The 17,643-nt window shown below is 42.6% G+C and overlaps 1 protein-coding gene across 5 annotated transcripts in view; it reads right to left on the reverse strand.

The window, feature by feature from the left end:
* Nucleotides 1-2,613: 2,613 nt before the first annotated feature.
* Nucleotides 2,614-17,643, reverse strand: part of KDM4C (lysine demethylase 4C) — a 415,025-nt gene continuing 399,995 nt past the window's right edge. For 4 of the 5 annotated variants that reach the window (XM_055428241.2, XM_055428238.2, XM_055428239.2 and 1 more), the window contains 3 exons: nt 14,782-14,901; nt 11,080-11,172; nt 2,614-3,665 (listed from right to left, as the gene is read on the reverse strand). In XM_055428241.2, coding sequence (XP_055284216.2) covers nt 3,489-3,665; nt 11,080-11,172; nt 14,782-14,901 — 390 coding nt within the window. In that variant the 3' untranslated portion in view covers nt 2,614-3,488. The remainder of the gene's footprint in view (nt 3,666-11,079; nt 11,173-14,781; nt 14,902-17,643) is intronic. The other variant, XM_055428240.2, reaches the window with a different exon arrangement.

The raw sequence follows: 17,643 nt of genomic DNA on the forward strand, positions 1-17,643 counted from the left end.
CTTTACCAGAAGGTAAATTTCATATTATTTTCAAAGAAAATGAAGGTGATGACTTCCTTATTTATATCTCTAGTGCTAATTTGTCTTCTGAGCTTCAGAGTCATCTATCTAGTGTTATTTGATTGTGTCAGGTTTAGAATCCTCTCTTTTCTTCATGCATCGAGGTCAAATGATTCAAAAGCTACTTGACCTCTCTGAACTTTAGCTTCCCTCCATGAAAGAGGAGAGTATTTCCTTTGCTGATTTTTTGGGGAGACTAAGTAAGATAAATGCCACTAAGAAGCCTACCAGGCAGTGTATAACAATAGATGCTCAGTACATCATTAATATCATTGATGAATTTCCATTTCTTCAAGTGGACCTGTACCTTCTGAGGATGGAGCATGGCATTTCTGAGTCATCAGCGCACTTGCTGGACAGTTCAGGCTCCTCAGAGGCCACTCAGTGCTGTATGTCTCAACAATGTACTAGGTGAGAGAATTCAATATACTTCCCACGATGCACCTATGAATTCTCAGAAGCAGTTTGTTGTAAAATCGAGTCTTTGCAACCAGTTTACTCATGTAATGAGTATTTCTCAGAATTTCTAGTTTGCTTCAAGTTTTGGGGGCTGATTAGTATGTAAAATGAAGATTGTTTCATTTCAGATCCTTTTTACTTAAAGGCAAAAATAAAACACGTTATCTTGAAACATATGCTCCTCTTGTATGATTACTTGTAAGACCTCCGGATCATTTACAGGAACAAACATGTTTCAGCCTTGCTTCACATTGGACGGTGTCAGGGAGAAGTGGCGGATCCATTCACTCCTATGTGTTTTTGTATTCTGCGTCTTCACATTTTCATATGCTACTACCCAGGAGCAATTTACAATGCATCTGTGAAGTCATGTGATATTTTAGTAGATACTTCTTCTCAATTTCTCTTTAGATGAACTAAACAAAAGTACTTTAATAAAAGTAAATTGACAACAATCACATTGTTCTCATTTCAAACACACATAAAGGAACTAAAATGTTGTGAAATATGCCAGGCAGTTTTACTAATCCTCTAACCTCCAGAGAAAGGGCTTATAATTAGAATTACATTAGAATTGTCACAGCCAGCAATTTTTTTTTTTTTAATACTAGAAGGACTTCAACTGATTTCACGCTACATGTGCACACTAAAAATGCAGTTAGTATAATGCAAAGAAATTAAAATTACAGTTGAGGTGTCACACAGTAAGCGAAAAAGCTTTACTTATTTGTCTGGTCAGAGAGTTAATAACGACTTCATGCGGAATGCAGTAAAACAAAGGTGTCTTTCTCAAGAGCCAGAGTGTATTTGTGGCCGACACTATTTTGCTTAGGCCATATACAGCTGTACTTGATTATAGGAACATTAGTTAAGTGGGACCATAAAAAACAGCTGTATTTGAGATCACATAGGACTCTGCACATTTTCTCCCTGTGGCAACCAATCAGAAATCTTGCTGACAGGCAAACTTGTACAAAACGAATGATCCTATTTAGATTAATTCCTCTTAATGCCTTACACAGGCCTACTTTCCTGGCATATTGTGGAGAGAGCAGGTCAGTTCCATTCAAAATGTGGAGATAGAAAAGGCAAGCTTGATTACTTGATAAAATATATGACTATACTGGCAGAGAATGTGGAGTGCTCAGTCCTTGTAAAAATATGGCTGATGGGCTCTTCCCCAGCTCAGAGTTCAGCCACGAGGCACTCTGAAAAACGGAACGTCAGCCAGCTAGAGGTCTGCAGAGCTGAGCTTCAGCTGTGGCTGTCATGGTGCTTTAGTTCTCTACTCTTTACCCAGTAAAACGATACATCCACATGTTTTGCCATGAAACTCTGAAATGCCCTCTAATCCCTGGCTCTGGGCTTTGGGCCACAGGATGTTAACCAACATCAGATCTAAAATTCGCTTATTTGGTTGGCCTCTCTGCCTCTGCCAGTGACCAGAGAAGATCAAATCTGGGCTAGCCCACTAGGTCCAATGGGCTGATGGGGACTCGTGGAGCAGACGTGTGAGCTGGCCCAAGCTGAGGTCAGCACAGCTGCACAGCCAAGCCCAGCCTTGATCAGCCAATCTGCAGGCTCATAAGCAAAAGCTGTGCGTCTCGCCACAGGGCACTGAGATTTTGCAGTTGTTGGTCATGCTGTATCATTGTGGCCACAGTTAACTGAAGCATCACTTCGTGACCATGGGCAAGCCCTCTCCCTGCCTCTCCTCCACCCCCATCTACAAAGTGATGGGAGGGATCGGAGGATCCATAAAGCCCCTTCCAGCGAAGGTGAGGACCAAGAGACCTGAGATGAAAAGAGTCTGAGACTCCAAATGCTCAGGTTTCTTCCGGGCCCAAAGGAGGAGCTGAGGAAAACTCTTTAGCAGGCACCACGAGCAAGCAGAGGAGACTTTATCCCCAGCAGTACAGCCATAAATGTCTGGCGCTGTATCCACAGTTATGGACAAAGTCAGTGAGGGAAGAAGGGTCTGAAGCCAGGGCCCCAGAATGTCTTCATAGTCAGCTCACAAACAAAACTTGTTTTCTATAGGTTTAAACCTAGACAAACAAGCAAGTTAGAAGACAGGATTGGAGAAAATGGAAATCTTTATTTTTAAACACTAGTACATTTTCAAGCTGTTTTAAAAAGGAAAAATCATATTACCTCAAAACTATGCATTGAGGCATATTTATTTTTAACTCTAATCTTACAAACACATAATGAAAGAAACATATTTTATAAATATCTACTCAGAATATGTATTATGAAAAAAAAAGTGTTTAAAAATAACAGCCCCAGATCTCCCTCTTTAAATATATAAAATTCCCAGACAATTCATAAGGATTCTTTCTCAAGAGCCAAAAATTTCACAGAGGCCAACAACTCAGTTCTCATCAGACACAATCCAAAGTAAAAGGGATATAAAAAAATGTAAAAGTTCTGTACAAGGGAAATACAGATAGCACACGGGTAAATCTCATTACCATACATGCCATTTGTGTTTTAAAAATGTTTTATAAAAACTGCCATTTAAAACAAATAAGTGAGAGTCCTTCCCTGACTGTGGAAAATATATGTTATCACCCTCCCACCTGGGCCCGGAGGCCCCCACTTGCTCAGGGAGGAGAGCGGTCTCTGTTCATTCTTAGGCCTAAAAGCTGTGTGTGGGGATCCACCTCCTCTGGCAGTGGCTTATTTTGGTGAGTGATTTCCTTCACTTAGAGAAATTCTTTGGGATCAAAGGAGACAACTGCTAACAAGTGAAAGCAAGACTAGTAGACAGCTTCAGACTGTGGTATCCAATTAATAATGTGTATTTTGTGGTTCTGGTGACCACACTCTGGGGAGCCTGATTTTCCACTGTCAGAGACACAGCCTGTCACCGACCCCAGTGAAACACACGGCACAGCCCCAGGCTGTCCTTCCTCGGTCCTCTTCTGCCCAAGTCATTCTGTGGCCTGCAGAGCAATGTAGGTAGACTACTGCCTCTTCTGACACTTCTTCTGGAAAGAGCTCTTCAAGAAAGTGCGGTAGACGGGGTCATCCACATATTCATTCTTGAATCTGGAGCTCAGCACTCTCTGTCTCTTTTTCTCCCCTTGGATTATGTCTGTTCCATAAAACGTGTCTTCAAATCGCATGTCAGAAGCTGTGGACTAAGAACAGCCAGTGTTACTTTGCAGAAGAGCAGGCACTTGACATCACAGGAACAGACAAAGGCCTGGCTCAGTCAGGGGTGGGGAGGGGGCTGAGGCTCCGTGGGAGAAGGCGGCACCCAGGGGTCACGAAGTGCCTCCCCACCCGCATCTACTTCCACTTAGCCTCATTTTCTTCAGGATCTCCAGCCCTCAGGGACTTTCCTCAACACAAGCAGAAATAAAGTCTTCTCATTTAAATCTCCCTGACTATTCCCAACCAGGTATGTGACTGACTTGTCCACAGACGGCTCTGCTGCTGCTGCTGCTGCTAAGTCGCTTCAGTCGTGTCTGACTCTGTGCGACCCCATAGACGGCAGCCCACCAGGCTTTGCCATCCCTGGGATTCTCCAGGCAAGAACACTGGAGTGGGTTGCCATTTCCTTCTCCAATGTGTGAAAGTGAAAAGTGATAGTGAAGTCGCTCAGTCGTGTCCGACTAGTAGACAGTCGGCTCTAATTCACTCCTGTTCCTACTTACCTCTGGGTCTCTGTTCCCACCACTTCCCTGCAACTGTCCTGGTTCCTAGGACACTCCTCTACCCTAAATGTATATGATTACTCTGTCACCTCACTCTTGCATGAAGCTCTCTGTCATTTTGTAAGCCCTCTTCCTCGTCCTCTGGCTGCTCACTGTTCATGTGTCAGGGGCTCCCCTCAACTATTTGCTCAACTCTGATGGCCCTGAGGCTTTGCGTGTGGACTTTTCCCCTCTATATATATGCCCCCCGGGCCTACCTAGCCACACTCAACTTCAATTTTGACATCAATTCTAAAGACGCTCACATGTCTTACTCCAGTTCATACCTCCCTCTGTGCTCAAGCCTGCATGTCCAACTACCTAGCAGGCATCTCAGAATGTTTACTCTGGAGGCACTTAGGATCTTCCTATCCTAGAGTGAGCAAGTCTTCTTTCTCCATTGCTGTCCTTCCTAAATTCCATAAATGGCAGCACTAGCCCCATCAAATCGAACTACGCTGATCAGAAACCTAAAGGTCTTTGTAAACTTCCCCTTGTCCCCATCCTGTCCAGGACCCCTCCTACACGGACCCTGAAGCCCTCCATCCTTTCTTCTTTAACCCTACTGACCCCATGGGGCAGGCCCTCCCGCTTCCTCTGCTAAACCACTGTAAAACAGTGCTGCACCCTAGTCCATTTCTCACAGAAGAACTAGAAGAAATGTCTCTAAAATCTCTGACTACATGACACCCTGCTTATGGTCTTCAATAGCCTCACTGCCTTCAAGATGACGTCTATACTTTCTAGGCTGGATGTACGTAACCAGACATAATCCTACCCCATGCTTGGATTAGACTGACTTATTGCAGTTCCTAGTCACACTTAATTGTCTCCAGCCTCTGTCTTTAAATGTACTGTTGCTTTGCACGGAAGATATCCTATCTTCTCTGTGACTGACAAATATGAGGTTCCTTCTTTTGGATTCCTGGAACACATTACATGTCAGCGCAGTAGAGTGGAGGCACGGGCCGAAATGAGTGGTGGGTGTTGCCCCATCAGGGGTTCCTTGGACCCCTTGAAGGTGAGAATATTAGGGACTATGAATTGAATTTTCCATGTGCTCCCAACACTAAGCAATGTACTTTGCCACAGTCACTGCTCAGTAAGTGTTAGCTAGGCAAAGGAATGTGGGCTTTTTCTGTTATGCTCCAGTAAAGTTTACTTAAAAAAAAAAAAATTTAACCTTTATTTTATATTGGAGTGTAGCTGATTTACAACATTGTTTTGGTTTCAGGTGTACAGCTAAGTGATTCAGTTATACATATACCCATCCTTTTTCCATATAGGTCTCATTACAGAATATTGAGTCAATTCCCTGTGCTGCACAGTATGTCCTAGTTGATCACCTATTTTATGTGTAGCAGGTGCATATATGTTAATTCCAAACTCCTAATTTATCCTTTGTCCCCCTATTTCTCCTTTGGTAACCATACTTTTGTTTTTGAAGTCTGTTTCTATTTTGTAAATAAGTTCATTTGAATTATCTTATAATTGTATCATATGATATTTGTCTTCTTACTATTATAATCTCGAGGTCCATCCATGTTGCTACAAATGGAATTATTTCATTCTTTCTATGAGTAACGTTCCAGTGTGTGTGTGTGTGTGTCTGTATACACACATATACACACCACATCTTCTTTATCCATCCCTCTGTTGATGGACATTGAGGTTGCTTCCATGACTTAGCTATTGTGAACAGTGCTGCAGTGAACACTGGGGTGCATGTATCTTTTTGGATTACAGTCTTCTCCAGATATATGCCCAGGAGGGGGATTGCTGGGTCATATGGTAGTTCTATCTTACATTTTTTAAGGAACTTCCGTACTGTTCACATAGTTGTGTACTGATTTACATTCCCACAAACAGTGTAGGAGGGTTCCCTTTCCTCTATACCCTCTCCAGCGTTGACTGTAGATTTTTTGATGATGACCCTTCCGAACTTTGTGAGGTGGTACGTCACTCAGATGTGTCAAGGGGTGTGTTTAGAGGTGGCTGTGAGGTCAGTATAAGTTTAGGCAGTCTGTCTGCTGATGGGTGGGGCCGTGCTCCCCCTTGCTGGTTGTCTGGCCTGAGGCCTCTCAGCACTGGAGCCTGCAGGCTATTGGGTGGGGCCAGATCTTGGTGCTAAAAGTGCAACCTCCAAGAGAGCTCACAGTGATCAATATTCCCTGGGGCCTCCGCCACCAGTGTCCTTGCCCCCATAGTGAGCCACAGCAGACCCCCTCCTCTCCAGAAGACCCTCCAAGACCCACAGGTAGGCCTAGTCCAGGCTCCAATGAGTTACTGCTTTGCCCGGGGTCCCAGTGCATGTGAAGTCCTGTGTGCAACCCAAGAGTGGAGTCTCTGTTTGCCCCAGTCCTGTGGAGCTCCTGCCCTCAAGCCCCTTCAGAGCCAAATGCTCTGAGGACTCGTCCTCCTGATGCCAGACTGTTAGGCTGGAGAGCCTGACCTGGGCTCTGGACCCTCGCTCCACCTTGTGGCTTTGTCTCTGGATGTGAAGTGTCTTTTTTGGAGGTTCCAGTCTTTTTTGCTGATGGTTGTTCAGCACTTAGTTTTGATTTTGGTGTTTTCATGTCAGGACATGAGCTGAAGTCCTTCTACTCTGCTGTCTTGTCTGGAATCGAGGGGCTACTTTCAGTTTGGATGCTCTGTCTCCTTCCTCAGCGTGTGCTGGCTCTCATACCCTTCATGTGGGGTGTGCCAATACTTTGGCCACCTGAGGCAAACAGCCAATCATGGGAAAAGATCCTGACACAGGGAAAGAATGAAGGCAAAAGGAGAAGGGGATGACAGAACGAGGTGGTTGGATGGCATCAACGACTCAATGGACATGGATTTGAGCAAATTCCGGGAGATAGTGAAGGACAGGGAAGGCTGGCGTGTTGCAGCCCATGGGGTTGCAAAGAGTCAGACATGACTTGGTGACTCAACAACAATAACAAAGGTTTGGCAGCCCACACTCACTCAAGTACACCAGGGTAGCAATCGGCACCGGCTTGTGGGTCTCCCAGCAGCAACCTCTGAGACTCCGGAACAGCAGGTGCAGTGATTGGCCCCTGCCCGCTGCCCACACATGCTCCCTGGATGGCAGGGGCAGTGACTGGCATCTGCTCCCGGCTCTCTCAGTGGTCCATGCCCACCTCTGAAGCTCACAATGGTGGTGCTGGCTCATGCCTACCCTCGGAATTTGTAGGTGGCATCCTGCTGCCTGAGAGCATGTGCAGGGAAAGGGGTTCCATTGGCGGTTCCTGCCCCTCTCCTTGCCTGGCCCTCAACAATGGGTCCTCGCCTCTCTGAGGGCCCAGGCTTCTTCCGTGTGCAGCCTCAGTTGCAATATTCCAGCCTCTACAGGGTGTCTGCGTGTAGCCAACCCCACTCCTCTCCCTGGGTATGACCTCTGAAGCCCAAGCTTTAGCACCCAGCCCCTGCCTGGGCCAGCACATCTACTGCCAGGGAGTGTGGGTCACTCTCTGTTTTGCCTTCCAGAAGCTGGTTGTTGCGCTCTCCTCTGAGGCTCTGACGCTTTGCACCTGTCCAGTGAGGGGACCCTTCCTCCTTCATAGCTCCTTCCCTGGGGCACAGGTCCTGTCCCCACTCCTTTCAGTCTCCTTTTTTTCTTTCATCCTAACCGATTATGTGGAGGTTTTCTTGCCCTTTCAGAAGTCTGAGGTCTTCTGCCAGTATTCAGTAGATTCTGTGCAAACCATTCCACATATAGGTGTGTTCTGGACATATCTGTGGGAGGAGGTGCGCTCCACGTCCTACTCCTCTGCCATCTTGATTCCTCCTTCCCATAATGCTTACTTTAAAGCACTATTTTTCCTTCCTAGTTCCCTATTTTTTCCCTTTGAATGTGTTCCCAACTGGTTTTTATTGAGATGCCACCAACGTACAGTACACTTCATTAGGTCATGGAGGCCCCCTCCCCTGGTGGTGACAGAGGCAGAGCCTAGATTTGAAGGCTTGAAAACAAGGTGATCAGTCATGAAGAAGAGACAAACAATGGAACAAAGAAGCTTGAAAACTAAAAAAAGGCACAGGTTAAAAGCCAAGCATGTTCCCTGCCAGTTTGCGAGACAGTCCTCCAGGGTGACAGGCTCCCTCTGTGGCTTCTCCCAGATGCTACTCAGCTTCACCCGGGAAGCAAAGTAAGAGACTGTGGATGGGCTGGGCACTCTCTGTCATTGGAAACAGTTTGGGTTCATTCATTCTTGGCAAAGCATTTCCTCGAGTAATCTTTCCGTTTTATAAGTGCTAAAGTTAAAGAAGAAAATGAAACATCTACGAAAGTGTTGCCACTGTGTGAAGACAGCAGAAGTCAACCTCTCAAATTAATAATAAAACCGATTTACCAGCAGCGCCAGTTAATTATGCACCATTGCTATGCTTATTCTGTGAGACAATAAAAGGTAATGGGGCCGTTTCTGAAGTTAGTGGGAAGGAACCCAGCACAATCACCGAGGTGGACTGCTGACTCTCTTGAAAAATTTCTCCCCAAGTCAGCATGTGTCTGGGTGAGCAGAAGTCATTAACACATGAAGGCCTCCCAGTGAGGGCTGCAACCTGCCCTTCCTTAAAACAACAACAAAAAACCCCTCTAATTATAAAGTATCTTCCATCAACAAGTTTTCCAATTAGATTTGTTCCACCAAGTGGAAAAAAAAACAGCATTCATGGACAAGCTAGCCAAGGGCCAGAGGCTTATACACAAACCTGAAGGAAAAGCTGGTTTGTTACAACAGAAGCACATTAAGTCTTTGATTCAGTAAAATCAGAGGTGGCAAACTGGATTTAGTGACTGTAAGCAAACTAGATTTTGTCCCTGAAGAGGTTTTCTACTAGGCTCATAACAGGTTAGATTCAGAATATCTATGTGATTTATATTTTTTTAATTAAATTTTTTTTTTCTCTGAACATTAAAAATAAAAGTTCAATTTGGTGTGACTGCTCTGAGAAATGGATCTTAGAAAACTCAGAAGCTGTGCTCAAGTAAAGCTACATGGGAAAGCACACTGACATTAGAGCCAAATCTACTGTGGAACAAAGAGATTGTGATCAGAGCAGCTTTCTTTTAATGTGATTAAGAAACGGTATTTGAAATCTACAAGACCCAGCTGGTAGGATGCTTAATCATACACGAATTAGAAAATCAAAGACCTGGGGGACTTCCAGAGGGCTCCCTACTCCATTTCCCAACCTCTGAATCTCCAGGTGATTTGAAAAAAAGAAAAAGGAAAGGGAAGGGGATAGAGAATCCAAGGAAAATAGAAGCAACAGGATGAGAGGCAGTCATCTCGAGCAACCTGGAAAGTTGTTCTTAAGAGATTTCAAGACCTAGAACACTGACAAATTATCCAGCGTTTTAGGTCTCTTTTAAGGTTCTATAAATGTCTTTACTCTAGAAATACTTTATCTTCCCTTTCCCTGCTGTTTAATATCTGAGAGTTAACCTATTTTCAGGCATGTGGCTCCCAACATGTCACATTTCCTCACTGGGTGGGTAGCACTGTCACTTGTCTCTTGATTGTTTTACTGTGAAGGACCTTCCCTTCAGGATGCAGCTGAGAAGAAACTCAGTTTACACCTGATGTGGTTTACTCAGGATCCCACCTGACAGGAGAGGGGCTGAATATACAGGTAAACATTTAAGGAAACACATGGTTTTTCCAAACTAATCTAGGATAACTCTGTCATTGCCTAAAAGTATATTATTAGCATGCAATGAAAATGAAGGATGCCATTTATTCAGAAAAGAAATTCATTTTAGTCAGAAAAGGACCCTCATTCAAATTTCCTACTTTAGTGTTTATCATTTCACAAATGCACTAGATGTAATTCTGAATGAGTAAAAATGGCTTCATTTCAGGGTCCAGAAAATATTTTATGATACAATAATGAAAACAGGGAGGCCTGGTGTGCTGTGATTCATGGGGTCGCGGAGAGTCGGACACGACTGAGCGACTGAACTGAACTGAAGTTATTGTGATGTATATTTTTTAACAACTTCAGTTTTGATAATTTGTCCATGTTTGTCTTTTAATCGTATGTACAGGGCTTGAAACTAATGCTTTCTTTAAAAAAAAAAAAAAAACATTTCAGTATTCCCACAACTAGTATTTGGGCTTTGTTTATTCCTTCTTTTATAAAAGTGAGAGTTTCACTTAATTATGAATTGACACAACCATTAATGGGCTTCAGAGAGAGAGAAGTTGATCAATACAGTTGACCTTGAAAACATATGTTTGAACAGCATGGGTCCACCCATACACACATTTTTTCGATAGTAAACCTGATGGTGCCATGCGATCCATGGCTGGTTGAATTCATGGATGTGGAACCGCGAACAGAAGGGTCTGACTATACAAGCCATATGTGAGTGTGTGGAGAGTCAGCACCCCAACTCCCCACACTGTTCAAGGCTGCACTGTATATGATAAGGTTAAAGCAAACTAGATGATCGCTATACTGAATCTCCATTAATCTCCTACTGAAAGCCTTCTTTTAACATGGCTTCCACTAACAAGATTGTAAATGTCTTGATGATATCTTTGTATGTTCCCAGTTCTCTTGCACAGAATATGTACTCAATAACTTTTTGTATGCCAACAGATGTTAATATAAAGAAGCATCATTTGACCTCATTAGAAAGAAAAATGAGGAACTTGCACTGGTTTCCCTGTTTCTGATCAAATATATTTGCTTTGGATTAAATAGATTTCAATAAGGGAAAAGATGCATTGGCTTCCTAAAAAATCAGTCCAAAGGCCTGAGTGTGTTTCTGCTGGGCTCAGGAAACAGTGCTAGAGGAGGGATTCACAGGGCAGACCCCTCAGAGAGATTATCCAGTACTTACAAATCGAGCTTTCACTCTCTTGGGTAACTCTTCGTCTAAAGTGTAGATGTCCTCTCTCTTCATTGCTATCTGGGATCCATCTTCAAATTCAACCTAATGAAAAATAAAGCACTGAGCATGGTATATTTTTTAAAAAGCAAGAAGCATCCACCATTTTCTTCAGGGTTCCAATTAGCTACGCACACAAAAAAGGGAAAAAGGATTTAAACAGAACAAACAAGAGAATGAGCCAACAGCCAAGAAAGGAAGAAAAGCTCTTTCCCTTATCAGACCAAGAACAAAGCCTGTTTCAAACAGGCCAAAATTCTTGAAAGTGAGTGTCCTGGAATATGTGATATGAAAACTTTATACCCCCCAAAGCAAAAAAAGAAAAATAACGGCTGCTCAGATGATTTCTCAGAACACGAGACTGTGGCCAGTTTAGCACTAAGGCTGGTGGAGCCTGTCGGCGTTCTTGGTTTCTTTAAGATGCTCTGATGACTTAAGAGGGAGGACGCTACTCTTTGAGAAAAAAATGATGACCTATTTTACTCTTATAATCCTCCCAGGTAAAATAATTTCTCAAGTTCTTATAGAGCTTTAACTTTCAAAACTCACTTCTATTAAATTCAACCAAAAGGCCAGAATAATCTCAGGTTCCCCTCAACCTCATGTGTCAACCACGTCAATGTGTGAAAATACATAACCATCTAAATGAAAATGTTTAAAGCTTGTTTTTCTAAGCTATTCAAGTGGAAGTATTTTCATTATCTATTTTTTTTTCAATATTTTATGCTGTTTTGTTAGAGAAAAAGTAAGTGACACTGAATAACAGAAACGTAATCTGGACATAATCTGGGGAACTTCATCAAACACCCTATTCAAAGTGATCCTGATCTAGGCTTAATCCCACATGAACTCTCCCAGAAGAAAACAATGAAAGGGATGCAACTGAGGTAGAATATCTAATTCTAATATGCTCTTAACTCTGAACCATTTATGGTATTTTTCAAGTTTCTAAATTGTCTGTCAAGGTGAGTTAAATCATGTAGCTGTGCTATGTTAATAAAAACAATCTGCTGAAGTTTAAAAAGCTACTAGAGATAAAATATATAATTAAACTTTGTATTACCCACATACTGCTCCCGTTTGACTAAGCTCAAACAATGGGGCAGAATTAGGTCTTGGTCACAGGGGCCCTCTCCCTGCTACTTCCCAGAAGGCTGAGATGGGAAGGCTTTTCTTCCTGGCCTTGTTTCAACAGAATGGTTTCTTTAACATTTAATTAGGCCAAGGTGTCATCCCATTTATACAGTTTGAACGCATAGCTAGAACTACCTGTGCCTACTTTTCTTCTGGTGCCAATCATTTGAGAATTCTAAAAGAGAAAAAGTCAGTTTTAAAACAGAGGAATTATGGTATGGTGACCAACCATCCCAGTTTGTCCAGGACTGAGGCGTCTCGCAGGATGCAAGATTTTCAGTGCTAAAATCCAGGAGAGTCCCTCAAAGGCTGGGATGGTGAGTTCGGACAGAGCAGAGAGTAAATTCTGGCTCTTCCCTTTACCAGCTCTGTGCACTTGGACAAATTATCAAATTTGCTGAGCCTTCCCCCCCACCCCTTCATTTGTAAAGTAGGATTCAAAAACTCTATCTTGGAGAGTTACTGTGAGGAACCCCAAATGCATATACCTAGGATACTTGGCACTGTGCAATAGGTATTTTGGTTCTATTTTTATAAATGTCTTTGCTTAGTCAGTGGTGAAGCTGAAATAATTAGACACAAAACACAAAATGACCTCAAAAGGCCACTTGGTTTAATGAGGAATTTTAAACTGCTTGTACTTGAGAGACAATTTTAATATTAGTCTTAACTTTTTCATTGAGTCTATAAATATGCTCACTGTTCTGTGTTGATAGGCCATCATAAATTCGACTGAAGTTAACACAGTGATTACTAATTAGCCAGAATTTCAACACGTCCTCATTATGATACTTTTCATGTAGCTAATAGCTTTGCTACATGTAAGATGCTTCACTTTTGCATGTATTGTTTAATTAAATGTAATTATTTTCTTTTGAATGATGTAGTAAAACTCTTTTCTAGGAGACTCCAGTATTACCAGCCTGTCTTATAATTTTTGCCTGATTTTGGACATTCTGATACAAAAACGCTCCAACACCTAACCTGATGTAAATGACCTCAATCTGCAACTTAACACTGTCAACAATATAGAATGGAAAATGGCCTTTAAGTGCACACACATTCAAATGTGCATACACACACACACACACACACACACACACTCCCCTTGGCTTTTTCTACACCTTAAAAAATGTCCTTCCCTAAGTTTTCCAAATGTTTTTGAACACTGCTAATTACACTGTGCTCCAGTTTTTGGTGCAGTCTTTTAATGTTCTTTTCCATTTAAGCCCAAGCCCCTTATCAGTCTTTGAACAATTTCTCTGAGGAAACTGGAAGTCTTATCATTCTCAAGCTGTTTTAAACTTAACAGGCCTGAAACTTCTTGCTTTTTCTCCTTTTACTTCAGTCTTCCTGTTTTTACACTACTGTCTGAGAATGTTGATTTCTGCCATCACATTACTAGAAGTACTATAATGTATTGGTTCTAATAAATCTGTTCCTTCTTTAAAGTCTTTCTGAAGGAATAGAAATGCACATGTGCCATCCATGTTGTTTTTCTTATTAGAGCTTAACTCATCCTCATTTCTAATAGGGATATAGTTCATTTTTTAATTGTATAAGTGTTAGTCACTCAATCGTTCTGACTCTGTGACTCCATAGACTGTAGCCTGCCAGGCTCTTCTGTCCATGGAATTCTCCAGGCAAGAATACTGGAGTGGGTTGCAATTTCCTTCTCCAGGGGATATTCCCGACTCATGGATCAAACCCCAGTCTCCTGCAATGCAGGAATCTTCTTTACTGTCTGAGCCACCAGGGAAGACCTTTTAATTGTATACATATTTTTTAATAATATATACAGTTGTTCAGTGAACAGACCTCCCAACTGACAACTGTACTTTTCACCACAAAAGCACTCCTATAAAGAAACCTGCCTACCAATGCAGGTTTGATCCCTGGGTCAGGAAGATCCCCTGGAGGAGAACATAGCAACCCACTCCAGTATTCTTGCTTGGAGAATCCGCATGGACAGAGGAGCCTGGTCTACAGTCCATTGGGTTGCAAAGAGTCAGACATAACTGAAGTGACTTAGCAGGCATGCATGCCTGTGTGCACAAATGGCTCCATCTGTGCTGAGGCACCACTGGTTTAAGTTTGCTGAAATGTCGACAGGGATGACGTCTGTCAGGGAAAAGCCATGCATTCAGGGGCTGCTGGGTGATGAACAGCCATCACTGACTTGGCTTAGTTAGATAATCCAGCCACTTATTCTTTTCCCATATAACAGAAACACAAGAAAGCAGCCTATCATACAGTCAGTCATGTTTTTGACCTAACTATATTCCTGACTATTAATCCATTCATCAAATGTTATTAGTTTCCCAGTATTGAACTTTATTATTCCCAGAATAAAACTCTATTATCTGGGTCATCAGTCTTTGAAACTTTGCCTTTTTTTAATAAAACAGCAGGTGTTCTAAATTCATGTAGCTTCTTGACCCATAGCACACTGGATATACCATCTGCCCTCTGGCTTCTCCTGTCCATCTCAGCAAGCATCACACCCAGGGCAGCACTCACCTGGTACATGTGGGCAACATTTGATCCGAGATACTTGGCCCCATAGAGTTTGCCATCAGGCCACTTGACTTGGACGACTTCTCCCTCGGCAGGAGGGCCTAGTTTCACACAGTCTCGGCTCTGCAGAATAAATGGAGTCGGGCTTTTCAAGGCAAATGTCTAAGTAACTGCATTTAGAACTTAGCAAATGATGAACTCCTGGCAATTAAAAGGAGTTATTGCCTCTGTGCTTTATGGATTATGATCTTGCATGGGTGTTCAGGGGAAGAGTTATGAGCCAAAGGAGTACTTAAAGATTCAGCCTAGATCATAAAGTTGCAAAGGAACCACCATAATCCAAGAAGGAAGAAACATCGGCATTTACATTTGCTATTTGATAGAGAATTGTTCAGAGGGTAAGTAAATGTACATAGAAACTGCTTTGGCTGAAAAATAGACTGGTTAATGATTTACAACACCTGACATTCATACAGCATCTTGCAGTCAACAAAATGCTTTAACATACATCTCATCTGATCCCCACAATCATTCCATGAAGTAGGCAGACTATGAGTTGCCCCCATTTTACTGACAAGGAAACTGAGCCTCCGAGCAAGCTCTGGAGAAATGAAGCTGTGTAAGAGACAAAGAACTGAGGACACTGGGGCCAGAAGAGAAGCAGACCATCATTGGAGTTGGTAGGTCTTTAAGAAGCAGCAAGGGAAAAGTGCCAGGAACATCCACAGTGTGTCAGGTGAGGCTGGGAGGGTGCTGTCCTGTTGAGCAGCCCTTGTCTGAAGAACCCTGGACCTGCCTCAGCAGGCCTTCTTCTGCTGCATCTCCCACTCACTGACCATCCCCTCCTTTCCTGGTGACCATGGGGACACCTATGACCAGTCTGCTTACTTCTTCCACTCTACTCCACCTCATCCTCAGGTAGCAACTCTTGAGTAAATCCCCCAGTAGTTCATCCTGGAAAATCCTTTTTTGTGGGGCACAGGGTTAGTTTACAGATACAGTTTGCAAACTTAAATTTGTGTGTATTGAGTATGACAATGATCCTGTGGTTTAAATGAGAGGCACACACAGGAAATATTTACTGGTTTATGATTAGAAGCCCACCATATATTACTTTTCATTATTAACAGAAAGTTTGCTTCATAAAGGAGTGGTCCTTTTTACTAGGCTTCCTTGGTGGTTCAGATGGCAAAGAATCTGCCTGCAAGGTGGGAGACCTGGGTTCGATTCCTGGGTTATTGCTGGATTCAAGAGTATACGTGGCAAGTATGTATACTCTCTCACTGCAGACTATGCTTCCACTTAAAGCTATAGGCAAACAAACAAACAAAAGGAGAGGCTCTGCAGAGTTGATTGTCTGTATCAAACTTAGTCAAATGAAAATACATTTCTTATTGGCTTTCATAATATTTGACCTCAGGCAATGCAGAATTGAAAAGGTAAGATGAACTGTATTCTATATAAGCCCCCAGGGTTATCTTATCACTTTTCATTTCCCTTCCCTTCCCAAGATGCACCTGGTACTAAGAACACTGGAAGGTGTAGCTAGCTTCTGAATAGACACTGTCTGGTCTCCTGGGTTAGGAAGCTACATCAGCTCTGGGATAACTCTGAGCTAAAACCCAGATGCTTTGGTGATGGGGGCAGAGGGAGAACAAGAGTATGTTTCTTCCTTTATCTAAAGATTTTTTTCCATGTGGAGGAAGCACTATTGGGGGTAATAACTCCTGGCTTTTTTTTTTTTAATTCACTTCTTAAAATTTAATTCTTACTGGAGTATAGTTGATTTATAGTGTATTAGTTTCAGGTACACAGCAAAATGAATCAGTTTTATAATACACACACACACACATCTACTCTTTTTTAGATTCTTTTCCCATATAGGCCATAAAAGAGTATTGAGTTCCTGTACTATACAGTACATCCTTATTAGTCATTTTATATACAGTAGTCTATAGTCTATAGAAAATATATAAAATAAATGACTAACAAGGATGTATATGTCAATCCCAATCTCCCAATTCATCCTTCCCCTGCCAAAGCAATCTACTGATTCAATGCAATCCCTATCAAATTACCAATGGCATTTTTCACAGAATTAGGACAATTTTACAATTTGTATGGAAACACAGGAGACCATGAATAGCCAAAGCACTCTTAAGGGAGAAAAGCAGAGCTGGGGGAATCTGGAGGCTGGTAACTTCTGGTTTGCCCCTCACTTTCTTTCTGTGGAGCTGCTCTGCTGGCAGAAGACTCGCTTCTTGCTCTGCTCTTTCCACAGAGGGAATGGGTGGTGTCCTGCACCACAGGTCACCAGGAGGCCTAATTCTCAGGTCCAGTATATCAGGAGAATCCTTCACCCACAGATGTAAGCCACACTCTCCAGCATCTGCTTTATTATAAATAAAGGAGGTATTTTAAGTTTTCAAGCCTTGACTTCCTTCTCTCTCTAACTGCTTACCCTCAGGCCCTTTCAATTGGCCCTTCTTCAGTCCCAACAGAGGCAAACCAAGGCCTTGATGGATATGAAGCCACAGTCCCACCTACTCACCCGCCACAAGCCACCTCCAAGCAGGGAAGTTATGCCCTTAGTTTTACAGATTTGACCCTCAACACAGGTTTACTAGCCTTTAGAATAACTACCCCAAACCAATCCTGAGCTGCAATTCCCAGTACCATATCACCAAGGTGTTGTCAATGGCCACAGAGATATGGCCTGAGCAATGTATAAAGGATACTCAAGGCATTTATCATAAACATACAACCTTTTTAGTAAACTAAAATGTATGCAACCTTAGAGTGAGGAACAATTCTTTTTTGAAAAGGTGTCCGAAACTAAATGTATGAGATACAGTTTGTTTCTGT

Source organism: Moschus berezovskii, chromosome 7 (assembly GCF_049115385.1).
Source record: "Moschus berezovskii isolate FMDL1 chromosome 7, NW_MosBer_1.0, whole genome shotgun sequence".
Lineage (NCBI taxonomy): Eukaryota > Metazoa > Chordata > Mammalia > Artiodactyla > Moschidae > Moschus > Moschus berezovskii.